The 20,477-nt window shown below is 33.8% G+C and overlaps 1 protein-coding gene across 1 annotated transcript; it reads left to right on the top strand.

Moving 5' to 3' along the window:
- Positions 1-8,346: 8,346 nt before the first annotated feature.
- Positions 8,347-9,177, top strand: LOC126695415 (calcium-binding protein PBP1-like). Its single transcript, XM_050392152.1, has one exon. It carries the CDS (start codon positions 8,555-8,557, stop codon positions 8,909-8,911), a length of 357 nt encoding a protein of 118 aa, XP_050248109.1. The 5' UTR covers positions 8,347-8,554; the 3' UTR covers positions 8,912-9,177.
- The last annotated feature ends 11,300 nt before the right edge of the window (positions 9,178-20,477 follow it).

The following is a 20,477-nucleotide window of genomic DNA, read 5'->3' as shown; positions in this document are numbered from 1 at the left end:
TACGCACATATAAGCATGCATGAATACAGTGGTAAACCCTCCTTAGGACCATGTATGCATGTGACCACATTCTGTTGGTCAAAATTGACGAAACTATGATGGAGTGGTCAATTTCACAAATATAAAAATATCAAGAAATTATAAGGAAAAATTGAAAACTCAGAATTCAGTTTGCGACTGACCGAAACCCAAGGGTGGTTTTGTATTTTGGCATTGTCTTAGGGTGTTTTCCTGGGCCACGATAAAATTTTAAAATAATATATAATTTCAACAGGAAATTATGTAACCAATACATACATAATTTAGAAAAGAATTTAGTCATTTTACTTAATTAATAAGTGTTATATCATAGTTTACCCAAAAAAAAAAGTGTTATATCATATGTTTAAATATCATTATGATTTTTCTCAAAAAAAAAAAATATATATATATATATATATATCATTATGATTATTTTTATTATTATTTTTCTATTTTATTAATTCATTATCTTCAAAGTATTTTTTTATGAATTTCTCATTAATTTATAAGATTTTGATCTAATGTTTTTGTTATATTTTTTATATTGTTAGTAACATATTTATCAAGGGATCCTATTAGAAATTCTATTGATTTTTTTATTCTTCTCTCTTTATGTTTTTATTTTCAAATAACAAGTTTTTAATTTTAAATTTTTTAAATATCCTAGTAGACATTTATAATTTTTTTTAAATAAATTACAAACATAATAAGCACTATTTATAATATAAAAATATATTTTAAAAATATAATAAAATTCAAAATTGTGGACAATATATTCTAGTTTAACAAAAACACTTAGCACAAAACTTAATGAATCAATACTAACTGATTATGGTATTTAAAACTCAATGTTACAATTCTCAAATTATGGTGTTTAAAACATGTATTTTAAGAACTTATCCATATCAATTTTTAGGTTTCAAGTAACATTGTTGAGTGGCTTTTTTGTAAATAAGTTGAAAATAGTGGGACCCACTTGAGAAGACCAAACATAATGAAATTCTCTCTCAAGCTTTAATCTCTTTCTTTTTCTCCCATGCTTCCACCTCTCTCACACATTTTGTTGTTCTCTCTTCTTTTTTCTTCTTTTTTTGCTCTCTCCTTAAATATAATAATATACTTTTATTGAACAACTCAATGAGTCATCACTTTTTTTAATTAAAAAAAAAAAAAAAACATACACATTCCGAACACGCGAACACATTTTTTCACATTTTAAAATATGTTATTTCAAACAAGGTGCCAAACACATTGTTGAGGTACAATTTTTTCACTCATGCCACATGTCCCAATCCTATTTAATCACATTTATTTATTCACCAAAAAATACCAAAATATCACCCATAAATTATTTTGGGCCTCTATGAATATTTCTTATTCCATTGGCCCACAAATATTTCATATCTCAATATCTAAATTTGGTCATAATATAAACTATCACAAAAAACCCAAAAAACTCATATCTTATCAAATTTTATTATCATTATTTAGTTAAATCCAAAACCGGCCCTATAAGCCCAATGCACAAATCTCATTCTATTTAAAACCCAATAATACTTATGCTTGGCAATATTTGAAAAACTCATAATTCAAGTCCATGACAAAACAATTTTATCAATGGAATTCAAATCTATAATCAAAGCCCATGGTTTAAACCCATGACAATTTTATCAATAGAATTCAAATTCCATAAGCTTAAACCCATGACAATTTATTTATCAAAAACCCAATTCACATTAGCAATATCAAAAACTCAATTCACATTGGCAACATCATCAAAAGCTCAATTCTCATTCGTAATATTAAAAGCCCAATTCTCATTAGCAACATCAAAAACCCAATTTACATTAGCAATATCAAAAGCCCAATTCTCATTAGCAATATCGAAAGCCCAATTCACATTGGCAACATCAAAAGCTCAATTCTCATTGGCAATATTAAAAGCCCAATTCATATTGACAATATCAAAAACCTAATTTACGTTGGCACTATTAAGAGCCCAAGCTAACTACTTAGCACTATTTTATCAAAAGCCCAAGGTTATTAATACTTGGCAAAATACTATATCATAAGTATTTCACTTAAAGTCCAATAATGAACAATATTAAGTTCTTAAACCTATTACTATAATATTACAAGCCCATGAAATCTGTGGCAATTATCGATTTTCAAAACTCATGACAATTATCTTATAAAAGCCCATGAAAAGTTATGATTATTTATCTTAGACCCATGACATTTATTTATTTCATATCATATTATAATCTCATGGAATTTATATAAGAACCCATGGTCACTATTTATCTTATATCACAACATTCATAATATTTATTTCCAAAAACTCATGATAATTATATATCCTATAAGCCCATTATGATTATCTATAGAAAAACTCATGAGAACATCACATTATTCCATTATAGTGGTTGTTACCATATTTTATTTGAAACCCATAGATATTGCATTTATTAAAACCCATCGTAAATATTATTAACAAGAAACATTGGAGGTTACTATTTAAAAGCCCCAAAGAAAATACCATTTACAAAATAATCCATGGCAAAAATTATGAGAAACTATAAAAATTGTTATTTAAAGTCCATGGAAATTAATACCCAAAATTTTTCATAAATATTTATTAAACCTTATGAATACATTTCGTTTTTACTAACAACTAAAGCCCACGTGGAATAAAAATCCATGACAATATATGGTAACTTTGTCCATTTTGTAAGACTTGCAATGAAAAAGCAGAAGAGTAGGCCCAAGCGGAGAGAATCACCAAGTCAGAGGCCAACCAAAGTACGCAGCCCTCATGGCCAAGCCCAACTTGAAGTCTTAGCCAAAATGCATTCCACTGGAGATCACCCCAAGAAGAACCCAAGCTCTTAAACCAAATTAGGAGCTAGCCATCTATCCCATCAGCCTCTTTGCCACTGCTAATTCTAACATGAACAGTACCAAAGGCTAGGCTGACACCTAAAAGTTAATGAGTAATAAATACCCTTCTTCTCCAAGTTTTGGTTACAATTCAAGGAAGCTATAACCAAGACTTCCAAGCTCATGAAATCCTTAACTAAATAGTTTATTTTATTACTAAAAACGTATATAATTGATTCATGAGACAAGCCCATGAATCCCAAAAGGGAAGATTAGGGAAAAGTGGTTTGGAGGGCATAAGGGGGTATCCAGCGGAAGCTGCCAGTAGAAGCATCAATGGTTAACACCTAGCTTGTAATGTCAACCAACCCTCTTGAGCTCTGATCCTAGTTGCAATAAGCAAGATCTCTAATCCTCATACTTGCCCTAATTCTATTGAATGAGATCTCCAAATCCCAACATTTAATGCCTAGATTAGGAGCATCTCAGCCTCCAGTTGCATTACCTAAATAAGCAATACACTCTAAAAGCAAGTCTTACCATTTTGGATCAAATCTTAGAGGAGATATTCTGGGATTTTGCTGCTATCAAACCTGGCCCCTTCTAAATTTTGCTAATCAATCCCTTAAGCTTCACTATAAAATGAACTACCACAACTCATCAAAGAGACAAGATCTCCTCATAAAATTTCTCACCCATCATGCTATTTTCAGCTCATAAATCAGTCCTTTAGTTCATAAATTAGCTTTTGATCCATAAATACCCATGTACACTTACCCATAAACATCTCATTCCATCTCCTCATAAAATCCCAACACCTTAAAATAGTTATAAACAACCCATCTTTACACCATACCCAAAAATGGCTAAATACCACTTCATCCCTCTTCCATATTTCCATATATTCACTCATACTTTCCATAAAGTCATTTACATCACTTACTAGTTACTATACACATATATTCATCATTATGGGCATAATATGGCACATAGAGATCTTGTTTAAACATTTGTTGCACTAAATGGACACTCTTTCTCTTTCTTCACTCCATCCTAATTTTTCCTCTTTTACTTGTAATTATGAAACTTTTAATCCTTGTTTATTGCTATTATAATGTTTTGGATACTATGGAAGTTTTTCCTCTTGTTGACTTAATAATAATGTAGAAACTATATGATTTTTAGTCATGTATATACACTTACTAATCTGTTAGACATCTGCTGTTGGAAGTCTGTCATATTCACTGCTAAACCATTTTTCCTCATGTATACTTGTTATAATGGGCCCACTTTTATATTAACTGCCTATGGAGGAAATGCATAACATTTACTATGCAAATACATTTATTAAGTTTCTAGACATCTACCGCGGGACATTTCTTTTGTTTATCGTTGAACTATTATTTAAACACTTATTGTGGCGGGCTATCCGTTGTGCTAGCTTATCTTTTGCAAGAGTTATTTTTGAGGCCTTATTATAATCTTTGTTGGATGCAACTCGAACCTTAAGCAAAAATGGGCCTTCCTCGCTTCCCTGATAGCCTTTAGGCCATATTTCAAGCCCAAAGTCAAGTCTCGGTCTTGGCTTCCCAAATATCATATTAGCAACAAAAAAAAGGCCCACAACACACATTTTTTGTATTATGAGTACTTTAAACACATGTTTTCACACTTTTTAAACCACAATTTTCGCATCATTTTGAATACCAATACTTAAGCACCACTACTAAATAGGCTTAGTTACAAAAATTGAGATTTCAGACCGTTAGGAGAAGTTCATCATCAACAATGATTCAGCACACTAACAAGTTTCTTTCTTTTCTTCTTTTCAAACAACTTAAAATTTCAATTATGTTGGATTTTTTTTTTTTTTAATCTACAATTTTGGGTTCTTGTACTCTTGTTGAGTAGTGATGAATAAGAGAAAGTATACACCAATGGATATATACAACATCTCTTTCATAATAGGTGGGCCCTATTGATGTGTGAACCCACGTACTGTCAAAGAAATGTTGCATATACCCTATAATTTTTAGGTGAATAGATCTCATAGCCCACTTATGTTTTTATTTTTATTTTTTTCTTCTTTTATTTATTTATTTATTTATTTTTACTTTTTTGGTTTCCCCTAGAGAAATCAATTATATATTGACCTACAAATATTTTGAGCTCCTTATCTAATGGTTACCTTAAGCAAATGCCTAAATGGCCTGGGCCTGGAGCCCATCCTGTACTTAATTAAAACTGTTGATATAAAGATACACGGTGTTCCTGTAACATGGTCCAAGAATATCGATATCTCTAAACAAATAACAATGTTAAATGGACAAGAAGCATCCTTAACGGTGTCCATCCCCTCTTCTGCCCAGTATTTCTAATGAGGAACATGATTCCATTGTTGTAATTTCTCTAGTATTTCACATTGCTATGTATACATGACAAAAACGGCAGTTCTTTCACATTGCCAATTAGAGCAGTCTAGGCATAAATATGATTTAGAATCTGAAGTTGCCAACCCTCAAGAGTCAAGACTAATAACACAAGTAATTGCCACTCACAAGGGAAGATCGACATAAACATATATAATAATAATAATTATGCATTCACTCTTCATTTTCAAGCAACTTTATTGTTCACCTGTGGCTTTCTATATACAGCGAGGAACTGTATATTACTGTGTGAACATTGGAAGTATTGTGGCTTCCACAATGGCTGCAAAATTAATGCCTTTATTTTGACTAGGCTATTTTTCCAAAAGAGATCTCCTATTTTCTACTCTTAACATGAGAGTCAAATTTATTGCCTCTTATACATTAAGGAAATTAATTACTAGTAACCCCAAAGAAACATTTATTGCCTCTTACATAAATTGTAATTCTTACTTGTACCACATCAATTAAAGCTCAGAAAATTATATTATGGATTCCTAATTGACTGTAGAATTTCAAAGTTGAATGTCGATTTTGGCTAGCTATCACATTAAGTCTTTAACAATTTTCTTAATGTCCAAGCTTAAAAAGAGGATGAGGCTACGTAAACCTTAATTAATTTATCTAGTTCAGACGCAGATATGAAATATAGTGTTTTTTCTTTTCTAGAAATAAGATGAATGTGAAAGATAATATGAGAAGAGAAACTTCTAAAATGCTGTGGGAAAAAAAAGAAGTGCAGGAAGCTTCCTGCTGTGTTGACCTTGGGAGTTGTTTGACTCCGACAAAAAAAACTTGTCGACCAATTTAGAGCTAGATTTAGATTTGTACATTATAGCCATCGAAATTGTCAATGTGCTCAAACAATCCGTGAAAGATCCCAATCTGAATCAGGCTATTCATGTGTTTGTAACTCGTGAATTTGTATATTAAACAATAACTGTGACTGCCAACTGGCCAAGAAATTAAAATTGTATGTGTATGGGAGGTAGCCTTACGCGTTATGGAATATGGACCACTCTAGTCTAGGCTTCATCCACATCTCTTTCTTACTTTGATTGTCTTATACTTTTATTTGGCCCTATTTTCTTTCCCAAACTGGAAATGCTTTGTAAGTTCTAATTTTGGCAGTACATGAGAGGTTCCAAAAATTTTAAAAAAAAAAAAAAAAAAATACACATTCACACATAGCTTTCTGCAATTGAATACACTACTTTTGACTTTTGTTGTAATTTTGCTTGTTTGGGTTTAATCGATCAAAAGAAATTTTCCAAGTCAATGGAAGCTGGAATTTGGAGGTCATTTTATAAACCAAAAGTGACAGCGAGACACCCAAATTATCATCTGGCCAAAATTCGTAAGAAAGAAAAGAACAAAAGAAAAGAAAAAGAAGTTTCATGAAGAGCGCAACACGGCAACAGCCTGGTTGGGTGGTAAAATATGTGGAGTGAGAGAAATAGGAAAAGAATCAGATTTTAAAATTCATTTTTGGTTTAATTACCATTTCAATCCTTAACTTTTGTTTCATGTTTAAAAATGGTCCCTCAAATATGTTATTTTAATCCTCAATCTTTTTATCATTCATTAAGTTTTTTTTTTTTTTTTTTGAGAGCTTCACAATCTATGATGTCTGCTCCTAATAATATTACTTTATCATTAGACCAAGATACCAATCGATTTTTGGTATAGATTGGGATTGAATCTCAAATCTCTTATTCAACTACTAAAGACTTTATCAATTAAACTAATTGGAACCCACATTCATACCATTAAGTAATAGATGATAAACGATGATATTAAAATAGTAACATATAAAAGTCCTCTGTTTTGTATATTTGATGCTTTATATATAAAAACTCCCCTCTTTAGAGAGAGAGAGAGAGAGAGAGAGAGTGAGAGACTATTCTAGTTTTTATCATAATAGAAAGAGGCGTCACCATTACTAACAAAATTGCATAATGCAGCTAGCAAGAAAATAGAACCTTCATTGCAATCGAGCAATGTACTAGTACCATATTTAACCATTATCATTATTATTATTTAAAATGTCCTACCCAATTATCCATCTTAAAAGTCGTACTTGTACGTATGCTTGAATATTATAACAAACTTTCTTAGCGATGAAGTTCATCAATAACCTGAAGTTACTTCATGAAAGTTATCACTTTATCAGGCTATCCAATGCCTTTTTATTTTGCATCTTCCTCCAAATTTCCTATAACTTTTCTCCCATGAGTCATGAATTTTTCATGAAAGTGAACCCAGACGTGTCATATACTCATCCTAACTCCCAGCCGACCTACACTTTTGGGCACCTTCGTAAACTTTTATGTGAACATAGTCTTTAGGTTAAAGTCAACCCAAATGCAATAGGACCCCTCCTATAACCAATACTTGGGCCAAACTAACTCTCCTAAAAGTCAAAACAAGTAGAGATCAAACTCTACTAAATAACAGTTATACCCTTCGAACAACTATCATCCAGCCAAGTTTAGAAATACTCTCATTTCCAATCATTTTTAATTGAACTATTTTTTAAACTCTTCCAAATGAGGAAGAAAAATACAACTCAATATGAACATATCACTCTAATTAAATACTCTAATTTCCTCTTATTTTTATTTGAATGTGTCACATATACTATAAATTTTATTTTTAAATGTCACATGTTTTATAATTAAATAAAATGAATGATTCAATGTAAGGAATTTATGAACTTAGTTTGGGCCCAAAACTCCGTTACAATACCATTGTGATGATGTCATATATTCATTTTTGACTGTGTATCATCAACGCATCATCGCAATGGGTTCAATGAACTGAAGTCCCACAAGCCAAGTTTTACCCGAAACCTATAGCCAATACTCCGAAAAAACTGGAGTATGGTATATGGATCAAAACCAAATTGACAAATTATACACATCCATGGGTCAAGTCAAAAACATTAAACTTTGGGAAATGACGAGCATACCCTTGACAAACTTCTGAGAAAGTGAGGGGGCAATTGCAACCTCAAAGAATCAAAACCGACCAGCAATTAACCGCTTATTCCTTTGCTGTCATCCATTGGGAAACCATACCCATGTTCCTTCCAAGAACCCCTTCTCTTCTTCTCTTTCCACATATATAAATATTGACTCAATTCCTTGCCTCATCCATAAACAATTGCATCCAAATCTTTATTTGATAATCTTTCTTTCTCTCTCTCTAAATCCCAAAAAACAATGGCAGGAGTTGGCAAAGGTGCTGTTTTTGAAGATTTGCTACCTGTTATGGCTGACAAGCTTGGTGGTGAGGGGCTGATAAGGGAGCTGTGTAATGGGTTTCAGTTGCTAATGGACAAGGACAAGGAGGTAATCACTTTGGAGAGCCTGAGGAAGAACTCTAGGCTTCTGGGTCTGCAGGACTTGAAGGAAGACGAGCTTGTGAGCATGGTTAAGGAAGGTGATTTGGACGGTGATGGTGCACTGAATCAGATGGAGTTTTGTGTGTTAATGTTCAGACTCAGCCCTGAGTTGATGGAAGAGTCTCAGTTCTGGCTTGAGGAGGCCTTGGAACAGGAGCTCAAGAATGCTAGCTAGATTTTGATCATTGCTGATTTCATATGCGACCAGGGCAGTATTTTGCAGTTACAAGGCAGAGTGAGGCAGAACGACAGCATCTTGATTTTATTTGTGATTAAACTGACATTTGTAAAGTGAAACATTGCCTTGGTGTAGTGTTCCCTTTCTGACTTTTCATTGTTGTTCATGTTCTTTAGTGTTTATTCATGTTGAGATTGATTAGAAAATACAGACATTTCTTTTTCTTCTCTTTTTGAGGAATAAAATACAGACATTTATGTAAATGGCAATTGGGTATTTGAGTATCAAATAATTTATACGTAAAGTATTACAATCATGTTGCTAATCTTCTGCCTTTTTAACGAGATGGGATTATACCAATAGTGGCATTACTGGATGCCTCCTCTCCTGCAGTAATTTCACTTTCTCTAATCTTCTGAGTGAGAAGATGAAAAAAAATTGTAATTTGAGTTAGCAATTACCTACTCTAATGTTTTATTTTTAGTCCAATCGGCAGAAAGGAAATATATTATAAAGTTAATCCAATGGATCACAACATAATGTACAGAAACGTAGATCAACAAGCTTTATATTTTGTTAGTGTTATACAATTATATATGTCTATTGCATTGCGTCGAACTTGCACGCCTCTTTTGTTTTTAAGTCTGTAGCCGTTGGAACAAGTGGAATTGTACACTGACACCATTTTTTAAGTTTTATTTACTTTATTTTAAGCTTGTTTCGATCAAGGTGAGTTGGATAATTTTGATTTCAATCTATGTCATGAATAAATTATCTTTTTGTATAAATAATTTTTTTTTTTTTTTAAATCTATGAATCACCGACAACTAACGAGATATAGTTAGCATTTAGATATATCTTATTTTGCTGAAAACAATAAAAAATTAATTCTTTTTTACTGTTTATTACTGTTCAGCACTGTTCATTGGCCTAAAATCAATGTTCATGGTTAATGAATAGTGCATAACGCGCTGGACTTAAAAATAAAACGCGGATGCAGCTGCACTACCCAAGCCGACCTCTAGTCCTCTAGAATAGAGGTAACTACAAGGAAAGGAAATGATAGAAGCAAGAGAACCAAGAAAAAGTCACCTCCGTGATTGATTTGAATAGAACTACCTTCAACCATTTCCATTCTAAACTTAATTATTACTATTTACAAGGGATCATTAACAACGCAGCCAATTGTTGCCACGCCGTGAGCTAACTTTTACTTACCAGCTTTCTTCTTCTTCTTCTTTTTTTTTTTTGTTGGGGGGGGGGGGAGATCTTCCATTGCAAATCCTTGATAAATCATTTTGCACAAAATGAAAATTCTGAACCTAATTATTCACTAAACTGCATGCTTGTATTCCTAATAATTAGTGATTAGGCACTAATTTGAGATTTGCGTTTACTTATTATGCATTAGAGCATCTACAGCAAATGTTTCAAATGTGCCAAATGCCAAATATTTGGCACACCAAACACAAAAACAAAGCTTTATCAGATGTGTTAAATATGTCAAATTTTTGCAACATACCACAGTACCATTGCATTTTGACATAGTATGGACTCAAATGGCATTTGTACTTTATTATTTTTTTATTATTCATCTTTCTCTCTCATCCCACTCAGCCACTCCATCTCTACTTCTCCAAATCCTGCTCTCTCTCCTCCCTCTTTGTCTAATCGCCCTCTCTCTAGTGAAGGATGGGTTCCGATTTGGGTATATTCTGGCATGGGCTCCGGCGTGGGTCAGATGACGGTGTGGGTCGTGGGTATGGCGGCGAGGTGGGTCACACCGAGCTGGGTCACGGACTCACGGCAGAGGTGAGTGGGTTTTGATGGGTGGGTTCAGATGGGGTTTGGGGTGGTTTCCTTCACCCTTTTTTCCCCCTTTTGTTCGCTCTCTCCTCTCTGTTCGATCTCTATAGTTGTGTTTGATGTGGGTTTTGCTTTTGAGTTTGTTTGATTTGTCATGCCGATCTCTCTAGTTATGTGTGTGTGTGTGTGTGTGTGTGTGTGTGTTTTTTTTTTTCAAGGTGGCGTTGGTGGATGCAGATTTGTGCCGATGGTGGCTGGTCAATGTTGTTGCGGTAGTGGTTGTTGGTGGCTGTTGTTGCGGCAATGGTGGATGTGTTGTTGTTGTTGTTGATGGTGATGAGAGGGAGGAGATAATATATTATTTTAATGTGTAGTAAATATTATTTTAATGTATAGAATTGAATGATAGAACATCTCATAAATAAGATATTGTAAAATGATGTGGTAAAATAATAAAATAGGCTTTTGGTGTGTCAAAATGGCATTTTTTTTGCAACATCTACTACGGATGCTCTTATGGTTCCATTTGTAATTTTTGTCCTAGTTAAACTGTCATGAACAGATTAGGAAAATTTGTAACTTAACAAGTTAGATTGAAGCCACGTCCAAATTGTAGGTGGATTCATGTAATATTTCTAAAAGTTTTTTTTTTTTTACCAATTTCTTTTTTCTTTAATATTTTGGGTAAATTCTTATCTATATATATGAGAGAGAGAGAGAGAGAGAGAGAGAGAGAGAGAGAGAGAGAGAGAGAGAGAGAGAGAGAGAGAGAGAGAGAGATTGTTTTGTGTTTGCCAACCGGATGGGCTTTGACAATGATCCCACTTCGTATTTGTTATTCAACAATTCTGCCAAGGTATGGTTGGGACTAGTTCTGCCTATTTTATCTCTGGAATCTGCCGTCCAAATTAACTAAAGTTGACCCATTAATTTTATGTGCGATTAGGCCCAGCACCTTTTCATAAATTAAAACTTAAAAGTCTAAGAAGTTAGACTTAGCTCATAGGAGGAAATTCAAACTTGCTATTCTACCTTTAACCTTTGCCATAGAGTGAGAATTGGTTTGGATTGGCTGTGTACATTTGGCATGAAGAATGAATACATATTAAAAGAGTCCGTTATAAGATGTCAATGCACTTATATTAGAGGTCGACAAGCTTTTTTTACAAAAGGTAAGAGAAATATTTTCCTAGGAAATTTGCCTACACATCCCTTGCTCCTTGACTTTCTTATTTTAAAGGTCTGTTCTGTTTAGGTGGCTATTGATTGAGAATTGTTTCCTTCAATTTTTGTGGTTGTGGTAAATAGCAGGTAACAACTTATATCTCCCAGGGCCTAATTCATGGAACTTGATTAACTCGCTGCAGGTTAACTTTGTCTTCGTCTTCGCAATTTTTCAACCAAAAAAAAAAAAAAAAAATGTCTTCGTTGAATTGTTGCTTGCCAAGTTGGTCTTGCCATGACCGAGCAGTGAACATTTTCTTTTTTTTTCTTTTTTGAAATAGTTAGCATTACTTACTTTATATATATGCTGCTACATAATATACTGCGGCCCCAGCTCAAACTCCACTCACCCAACTAGGGGGCGATGTCATGAGCATATTTCTATAATACAGAAATGGGAAAAAATAAAATAGAAGATTAAGACAAAAGTTTTTTTTTTTTTTTTTCAAATTATTTTATCCTTTTCGACTAAAATCCCACAAGTTGGTAGACTAGTACAATAAAACAAAGAACCCAAATTTATTGCGGATATGGTTTGAGAAATAAGGCCTAATATCCCATTTATAGCCCAATAGAGCACGGGAATAGAATATGTTTTTTAATTAAAATGCAGGATTGGGCCGAAGGTTAGATATGTCTACTTGTTTAAATTATATCTTTTTAAAAATTAAAATAATTAATATTAAAAATAAATAAACCTTGTATAAATTATACTTAGGCCATGAGCCCACGATCCACTAAAGTTTTTCTTGGCTTGCTCAGGAAATAAACCACAGAATACTAGGACCTATTTGGTAAGAAATTTTTAATAACGTTGTTTAAATGTTGTAAAAATATATGTGGGTGAAAAAGTGTTGTAAAAATATATGTACTGTTGTTTAAACAACAAAAACTATTGTTTAAACAATAGTACCAAACAGGCCCATAGTCTCAATACAAATAAAAATATTGGTATACTCTTACTTGAGCTATTCCGCATCATAATTAAGAGTTTGAAACTATAAACCACCCTATTTTGGGCATGATTTTAGAAGGAAAAACAAAACCAAAAAATTCTGGGCACAGGAATACAGGATCAATCAGTAATTTGCTTTCTCAAATAAATAAATAAATAAATATCAGAATTTTTTTTTTTTTTAGAAAGTAAAAATATGGAATTTGATATTACGAAAACATTTTTTTTATAAGCATCATAATTAAGTGAGAAGGAGGATTAAAATCCTAAAAATGTCCATTAAAATCACTAAGAATTGACGTAAACGTCATTAGCTACAAAAACAACTTAGTTGTCGTTAATAAATGGAAACAAATCAAGTACACTTTACAAAGTAGTCGCAATTTTACAGTCTCACTATGGTGGAACTAATGGATTTCCTCAATTTTCTTTTTTGTAAAATACTTGCATAAAAAAGCTAAGTTATAATTATTAATTACAGACCCAAAGTGAACCAAAAGATAAAAGTCCACAGATTACTGACCATCCTTTTTTGGCACTAGAATTAGCAACAAATTCTAATTCATTCAGTCTTGCACAAAATTCAACTTTTAAAAGATTTCTGGTCTTCTACTTGATCATGATATTCATTTTGGGTTTATCCTCTGTAACATCTTTTTAACTTGCTTTACATGGGGGATATGTAAGGAATGGTGTTGAGTGATTTCTTAATTAATTGATACTGGGCATGCCTTTGTAGGTCAAGCCAAAAAATTAAAGATTTCTTGAAGCAAGGAGATTGGATTAGTGTGTTCTTTTTGAGATAATGTGAAGCCAATTAGTAACTTTTAGGAATTTTCTTTAGTTCCCAAATAATTTTACTTTGTTTCATTTTTATATGTTTGCATATTTTTCCTTCTTGTTATTTATGAATCTAATTTTTAGCATTAGGGATTCTTGCATGTCTAAGATTTTATTGAATAAGGAGACATTAAAATACTCAAAATAGTGAATCATTTCATTATTAAAAGAAGTTGGTACATGGACGCATATAGATGACCAAAATTTTCACTATAAAAATAGTTTGCAAAATAAGAAAAATCTTTCAAAGTCCAATTGCTTGTGGCTTTTGTCGGGAACCATGATAAGGTAGAAGGGTTTTGGACTTTATTATTATTAATAGTAAGTACACCCCTATCTTAGCCCTTCACCACTACATGAGCTACGACATTAAGGTTCTTGGTCCAACCTCCTTCTTCATTCTTCAATTGGTCCTCCTCAGTTTGATCCTCGAAAGCTAGGCTTGAGGAAGAACTCTAGGCTTCTGGGTCTGCAGGACTTGAAGGAAGATGAGCTTGTGAGCATGGTTAAGGAAGGTGATTTGGACGGTGATGGTGCACCTATGAAGCACGGGTGTGTTTCGAGACTCGGGTGCGAGTGCGGGTGCGGGACTTGGCAATTTTTAAAAAAGGTGGGTGCAGGTGCGGCGGGACTCAGCGATTAAAAAATTATTAAAATTATTTTTATTTATATTTTTAATATATTGCTAAGCATACTTTTTCACATTATACAAACATATACCAAATTTAAGAGTAATAGTAGATAATAACTAAAACATGATGTTCATAAATTAAATACAACCCACAATATTGAAACTAAAACATTCCATGATGTTCGGAAATTAGAATACAACTCACAAGTTTGAAACTAAAACAAAATAAAAGATAATCAATAAGACAATCAACAAGACAATCAAACACCAACATCATCATCATCAAGATCAATAGCTTCACTTCGAACTTCACTTTCACTAGTAGTAACACTAGTGCTAGCATTCCCAATAACTATGGCCTCCAACTCTGGCTCATCAAGTGTAAGGGCTGGATTCTCAAGAATTCCAGCTCCTCCATGTATGTTGCTCTCATTCCAAGAGTCTCTTGCAATATCCCACATCTTTGTTATTGTATTTACGTACTCCTCATTGGGCCTTGACAAGAGTCAAAGATTAGAATGCACATATACCAAATCTTCAGCGTGTGCAAGAGCCATTTTGTTTCTTTTTAAGGAATGAATGAATTTGTATGTGCTCCAATTCCTTTCAGCACATGAGGATGAACAAGGTTGTCCAAGAAGTTTAAAGGCAAGGGATTGAAGAGTTGGAAATGCGGAGCCATGGTATTGCCACCAAACCAAAGGGAGTAAGGCCTACCTATTTGTCAAGGCATCTGGTGAAGGAAATCTCCCTCTTGAAAATGCAGCAAACTCAAACTTCACCACCTTTAATTCATTCTCATCTTCAAAGTGTCGATCCAAACAGTTGCTCCTTTCCATAGAAATTTCATGATCCCGATGTGGAAAGATGCGTTTTGGATTCTCCAAATGTCATTCAATGGAGTAATACCTAGTTAAAGATTAAAAAACAAATGTAGATGAAACGTGTGTTTTACTAGAAGGGAGAACTAAGGAAAATAGAAAATAAATGTACTTACTTACGATTTAAGGAATGAGCCAAGCAATGTAGTGGTGTACAATTTTTAGTCCATCGATCAATGAGTATATCATACACCATACTCCAAAATGAGCTATACTCATCATCTTCTAAGCCTTCGTGTCAATATATTGCTGCCTTCACCTTCTCTATCATTGAATCCCACATCTCATACACAAGATGAAGACAAGGCTTATCTGCGTCGGCTACTCGTAACATATCATAAATAGGTGCTAAGAATTCAAAGATATAATCAACTTTATCCCACCGAAGATCACTTAGAATCATATCTTTCACCTTTTGAGCTTTTTCCAACATCATCCTCCCTATAAGAAGCCCATTGCTCACTAATAGCCATGGCTTGAATGCATCTTTTTATCAACTTCAACCTTTTCAGCATTACAACAACCGAAGCAAATCTAGTATCAGTAACTTGGAGTAGTTTTAATGGACAAAATTCATTAAACATTGCCAACCTCATTGAATGGTTTATAATAAAAACACGTATGAAGGATGCATCATCAGCAATATGTGTAATCCAACTACATTCCTCATATATAGCTTCATTCTTTTCAGTGTTTTTTGCTACACAAATATTCTTCAAAGCTAGATTGAAAGTGTGGACAACACAGGGTGTCCAAAATATTTTAGGATACTCACCTTCAATAAGAGCTCCAGCAGACTTCATTACATTAGCATTATCAATGATGACTTGGACAACTTTTTTCATGTCCAATCTCTTTTATAGCATCCTTCAACACCCCAGCAATATAATGTTCGTCTTTGAATTCATCTGACCCATCAATTGCCTTTATAAACACTGGACCCCCATCTGATACAGCCATAATATTAATAAGAGGCCTCCTCTGTGGATCTGACCATCCATCAGAAACTATGCTTACACTATTTTCAAGCCAAAAGTCCTTAATTGGTTTCAAAAGTCTTTCAACATGAGCTCTTTCTTTTTGCAAAAGTGTTGTTCTCAAGGCATTGTATCCAGGAGGAACATAACCTGGGATGCTATGGGTAGCAGCATATGCATAGGAATTACGATAATAAGGGTTCCTTGCAAAGTTAAATGGAAGCCCGCCGGTGTAAAACATCCTAGCAATCCTACTATCCAATTCATGTCTAGCATTATTTTGGAATGCTTTCTCAATAGGAGAAATCCCAATCACCTTCCTCCTCTTACCATCAACCGAATTTGTACTATCACCCCCTTCTTGTCTTCGAAATGGGGAAATAGGTATAGGCCCACAGCCTGGGAGAGGTGGATGTAAGGGAATTCGACTTCTCTGTTCTCTCTCTAACTTATCATTCTCAACTTGATCATGCATTCGCTGCATTTCCTGCCTATGGCTCGGTGTCACATTAGGGCATGCTTTAATACCTTTATTAAGAATTTTTAATGAATGAGTCTTAACCCTAGAATAGGATCCCAAATAAACTATACCACAATAGTTACACTTAAAGTATGTGTTTCCACCTTTTTTAACAGTAGCACCAGGTGGTTTTTCTACATTAGTCACATACTGCCAAAGAGGACATTCAGCATTTGGCACTTCTTAAGATGAAGTTTCTGTGCTAGTAACTTCATCCATTGCAAATTCAATAGATTCAATTTAACCTACCAATAATAACTATTAAGTATTAACTAAATAAATTAATAATAAATCAAACCCAAGTTCACAGATTCACAAAACAGATTCAAAAATCACAATGAGTGATAAGTAATAACTATTAACTAAACAAAACTAAGATTGAAAACTAAGATTCACAAATCACAAATCAAAGATCAAACTAAGATTGAAAGCTTTATATCAATACCTGAGTTAAGAATGCGTGAGAGAGAGCTAAAGAAAGAATGAACTAAAGTGAGTCAACTGACTGAGTGCCGAGTGGCTGAGTGTCTCACAACCACAAGGGAGACGAGACAGAGGCAGAGAGCACAATGAGCACATAGAGAGTGAGAGACGAGTGACGAAAGTGAGAGAGAGGCAGAGAACTGAAGTTTGGTATTTGTGTGAAGTGGGCTGAAGTAGGGTTTAATATTAAGTTCAAACAGTGTGTTTTGCACCTTTTTTTTTTTTTTTTTTTGAATTTTAGCCTGAATCGGCCGTTTCAACCGATACAGCCCGAGTCGGCCCGATACAGCCCGAGTCGGCCCGACACGCAAGCAGCAGCGTCCCTCACACGTTGCTGCATTGGACGTGGGTGCGGCACCTCTGGTGCTGCATCCGTGCTTCACAGTGGTGCACTGAATCAGATGGATTTTTATGTGTTGATGTTCAGACTCAGCCCTGAGTTGATGGAAAAGTCTCAGTTTTGGCTTGAGAAGGCCTTGATTGCTGATTTCATATGAGACCAGGGCAGTATTTTGCAGTTACAAGGCAGAGTGAGGCAAAATGACAGCATCTTGATTTTATTTGTGATTAAACTGACATTTGTAAAGTGAAACATTGCCTTGGTGTAGTGTTCCCTTTCTGACTTTTCATCGTTGTTCATATTCTTTAGTGTTTATTCATGCTGAGATTGATTAGAAAATACAGACATTTCTTTTTCTTCTCTTTTAGAGGAACAAAATACGGACATTTATGTAAATGGCAATTGGGTATTTGAGTATCAAATAATTTATACGTAATGTATTACAATCATGTTGCTAATCTTCTGCCTTTTTAACGAGATCAGATTATACCAATAGTGGCATTACTAGATGCCAGGCCAAAATGGCCAAATACCACCTTTTTTGGAAATTTTTTGCAAAAAAACACTATTTCAGAAATAAATGGCAAACTACCACTTTTTCCAAAACTCGAGTTTCAAAAACTCGAGTTCCTCATCAATTCTGCCACTGTGGCATTGCTGAGTTGGATTTGTGCGATTAAAAAAAATTATGTGGTATTCGAGCTTAGTAAACTCGAGTGCCATGCAACACAATACTCGAGTATACCAAGCTCGAGTACCTTTTATAAATAAAATGTAGAAAAAAAAAATTTCTATAGTACTCAAGTTTACCAAACTCGAGTACCGTGTAAATATTTTTTTTTTTTTTAGGGATAATTAACAAATAAACATAAAGATAAAAATAAGTAGCTTTTTTATGTTTTTATTTATTTAAATAGAAGCATTGTAAAATATAGAGATTTTAATTTCGAAATATGAATTTAATTTCTACATTAATTAAAATTGTTCATTGTTTTCTCATAAAAATTGTTCACTGTTTTCTGTATAAACAATTTCTACAATTTTGCATAAAATTATTTTCTGTTCAGCATTATTTAAGAAATTGTTCGCTTTCTTTTTTGCATAAATTATTTTCTGTTCACTATTTAAAAAATTGTTCACTGTTTTCTCATAAAACACCTAGTAAAATCGTGTTTTCTAAATTTAAACGCCAAATCTGAATGTTTTTTCTTGTTTGAATTTCACAATAATCGAATATATTTTTCTGCATTGATAAATCTGTTTCTACATTAATAAAATTTTCTCTCTGCACATCATATTTACTATATATTCAAATTTGCTTACTGCATTCATAAAATCTGTTTTTTGCATTAATTAAAATTGTTTACTGTTTTTTCATAAAAATTGTTCACTATTTTCTGCATAAACTATTTCTAGCATTCTACATAAAATTATTTTATGTTCAGCATTATTTAAAAAATTGTTCACTCTCTTTTATGCGTATATTATTTTTTGTTCACTATTTAAAAAATTGTTCGCTGTTTTCTCATAAAACACCTAGTGAAATCGTGTTTTCTAAATTTAAAAGCCAAATCTGAATGCTTTTTCATATATAAATTTCATAATAATCGAATTTCTTTTTCTGCATTGATACAATCTGTTTCTACGTTAATAAAATTTGCTCTCTACACATCATGTTTACTGTATATTCGAATTTGCTTACTGCATTCATAAAATCTGTTTTTTGCATTAAGTAAAAATGTTCACTGTTTTCTCATAAAAATTGTTCATTGTTTTCTGCATAAACTATTTTAGCATTGACACAATTATTGCACTTAAATGGTTTTTGTGTTTTTTAAAATATGTAACCATATGAATTATGGACAAACTCCATGAAAGAAAAATGAATGATTCATATAAATCACCTAATGGTAAATGCCTCGAAAAATTTGAAATTTCTACGTTCAACAATTTTGAAATTTTCATCAAATCAGGATGATTAGTACATTAGTACATAGTTTTAAATTGAAATTTTTACTAATTTTTCGAATCTACCCATCTGAACTGAACTGAGGAAATGAAAGTAAAGACTGGAAAGAAAAGTAGAGTCCGAGGAAGAAATTGAAACGGAGAGAAAGGCGAAATGTACTGGTACCTTCACAAGACGCTCAAGGGGACGCTTGGGAATCTCTCTTGGACGAAGCGCTTCACAAGAACGGCTACGGCGGCGTAACGGACGCAAGTGTTCGTATATCTCTGGAGTTCTCTGGAGCCTTCTGGGGTTTGTGAAATGCAGATGAAGAAAGAGGCTGAGCCCCGCTGACGTCTTATATAGCAGGGAGGAGAGAGAAAAGATCATCCCTGCCTAAAAATACGAGAAAGAAACGATGGCCGTTCGATTCACGCCAAGCCGTTGGATAAAGGGAACATAACGCCTCCAGAAGTTAATGACCACGTCTCGTAAATTGTGGCGCGTCAAAAGTAACGGTCCGCACGCGCACCCCACGATCTCCTTATTTCCCTCCACTCACAAATATCAAAACCCCGCTTTTCTCCTCGGAGGGAGGTTAAAACCGCAGTTTTGAGGGGCTATTGTGGGGCCCGGCCCAAAAATGATGGGCTATTCCAAGCTCAGGCCCGTCCGAGGGGCGTCCTGTCCAACGAAAAGCCTCATATGAAGCGCTATTCAACCCCAATAGCGTCAAGGAAACCTGTCCGAGGAGTAACTCCTCCTCGGACATCACGAAGCCCAGACGAGAAACTCTGCTCAGCCATTTCAGCTCACCTTCCCCAACATAAAAAACGAATTAAATTCAAAATATCTCACGGAAGGCTACCACCACATTAATTGCGCCCCAACCACCCTCTTGGCCGCATTAATGAGGAAAAGACCCCTGAACAGTACCGCCTTGGCCTCTGCAACTCAC

The sequence above is a fragment of the Quercus robur genome, chromosome 8 (assembly GCF_932294415.1).
Source record: "Quercus robur chromosome 8, dhQueRobu3.1, whole genome shotgun sequence".
NCBI lineage: Eukaryota > Viridiplantae > Streptophyta > Magnoliopsida > Fagales > Fagaceae > Quercus > Quercus robur.
The sequence above is the reverse complement of the archived record's forward strand: the minus strand, read 5'-3'. Positions and strand labels throughout refer to the sequence as shown.

Coding starts and splice junctions, on each gene's coding strand:
- LOC126695415 (XM_050392152.1), top strand. CDS start 8,555: ATGGCAGGAGTTGGCAAAGGTGCTGTTTTTGAAGATTTGCTACCTGTT.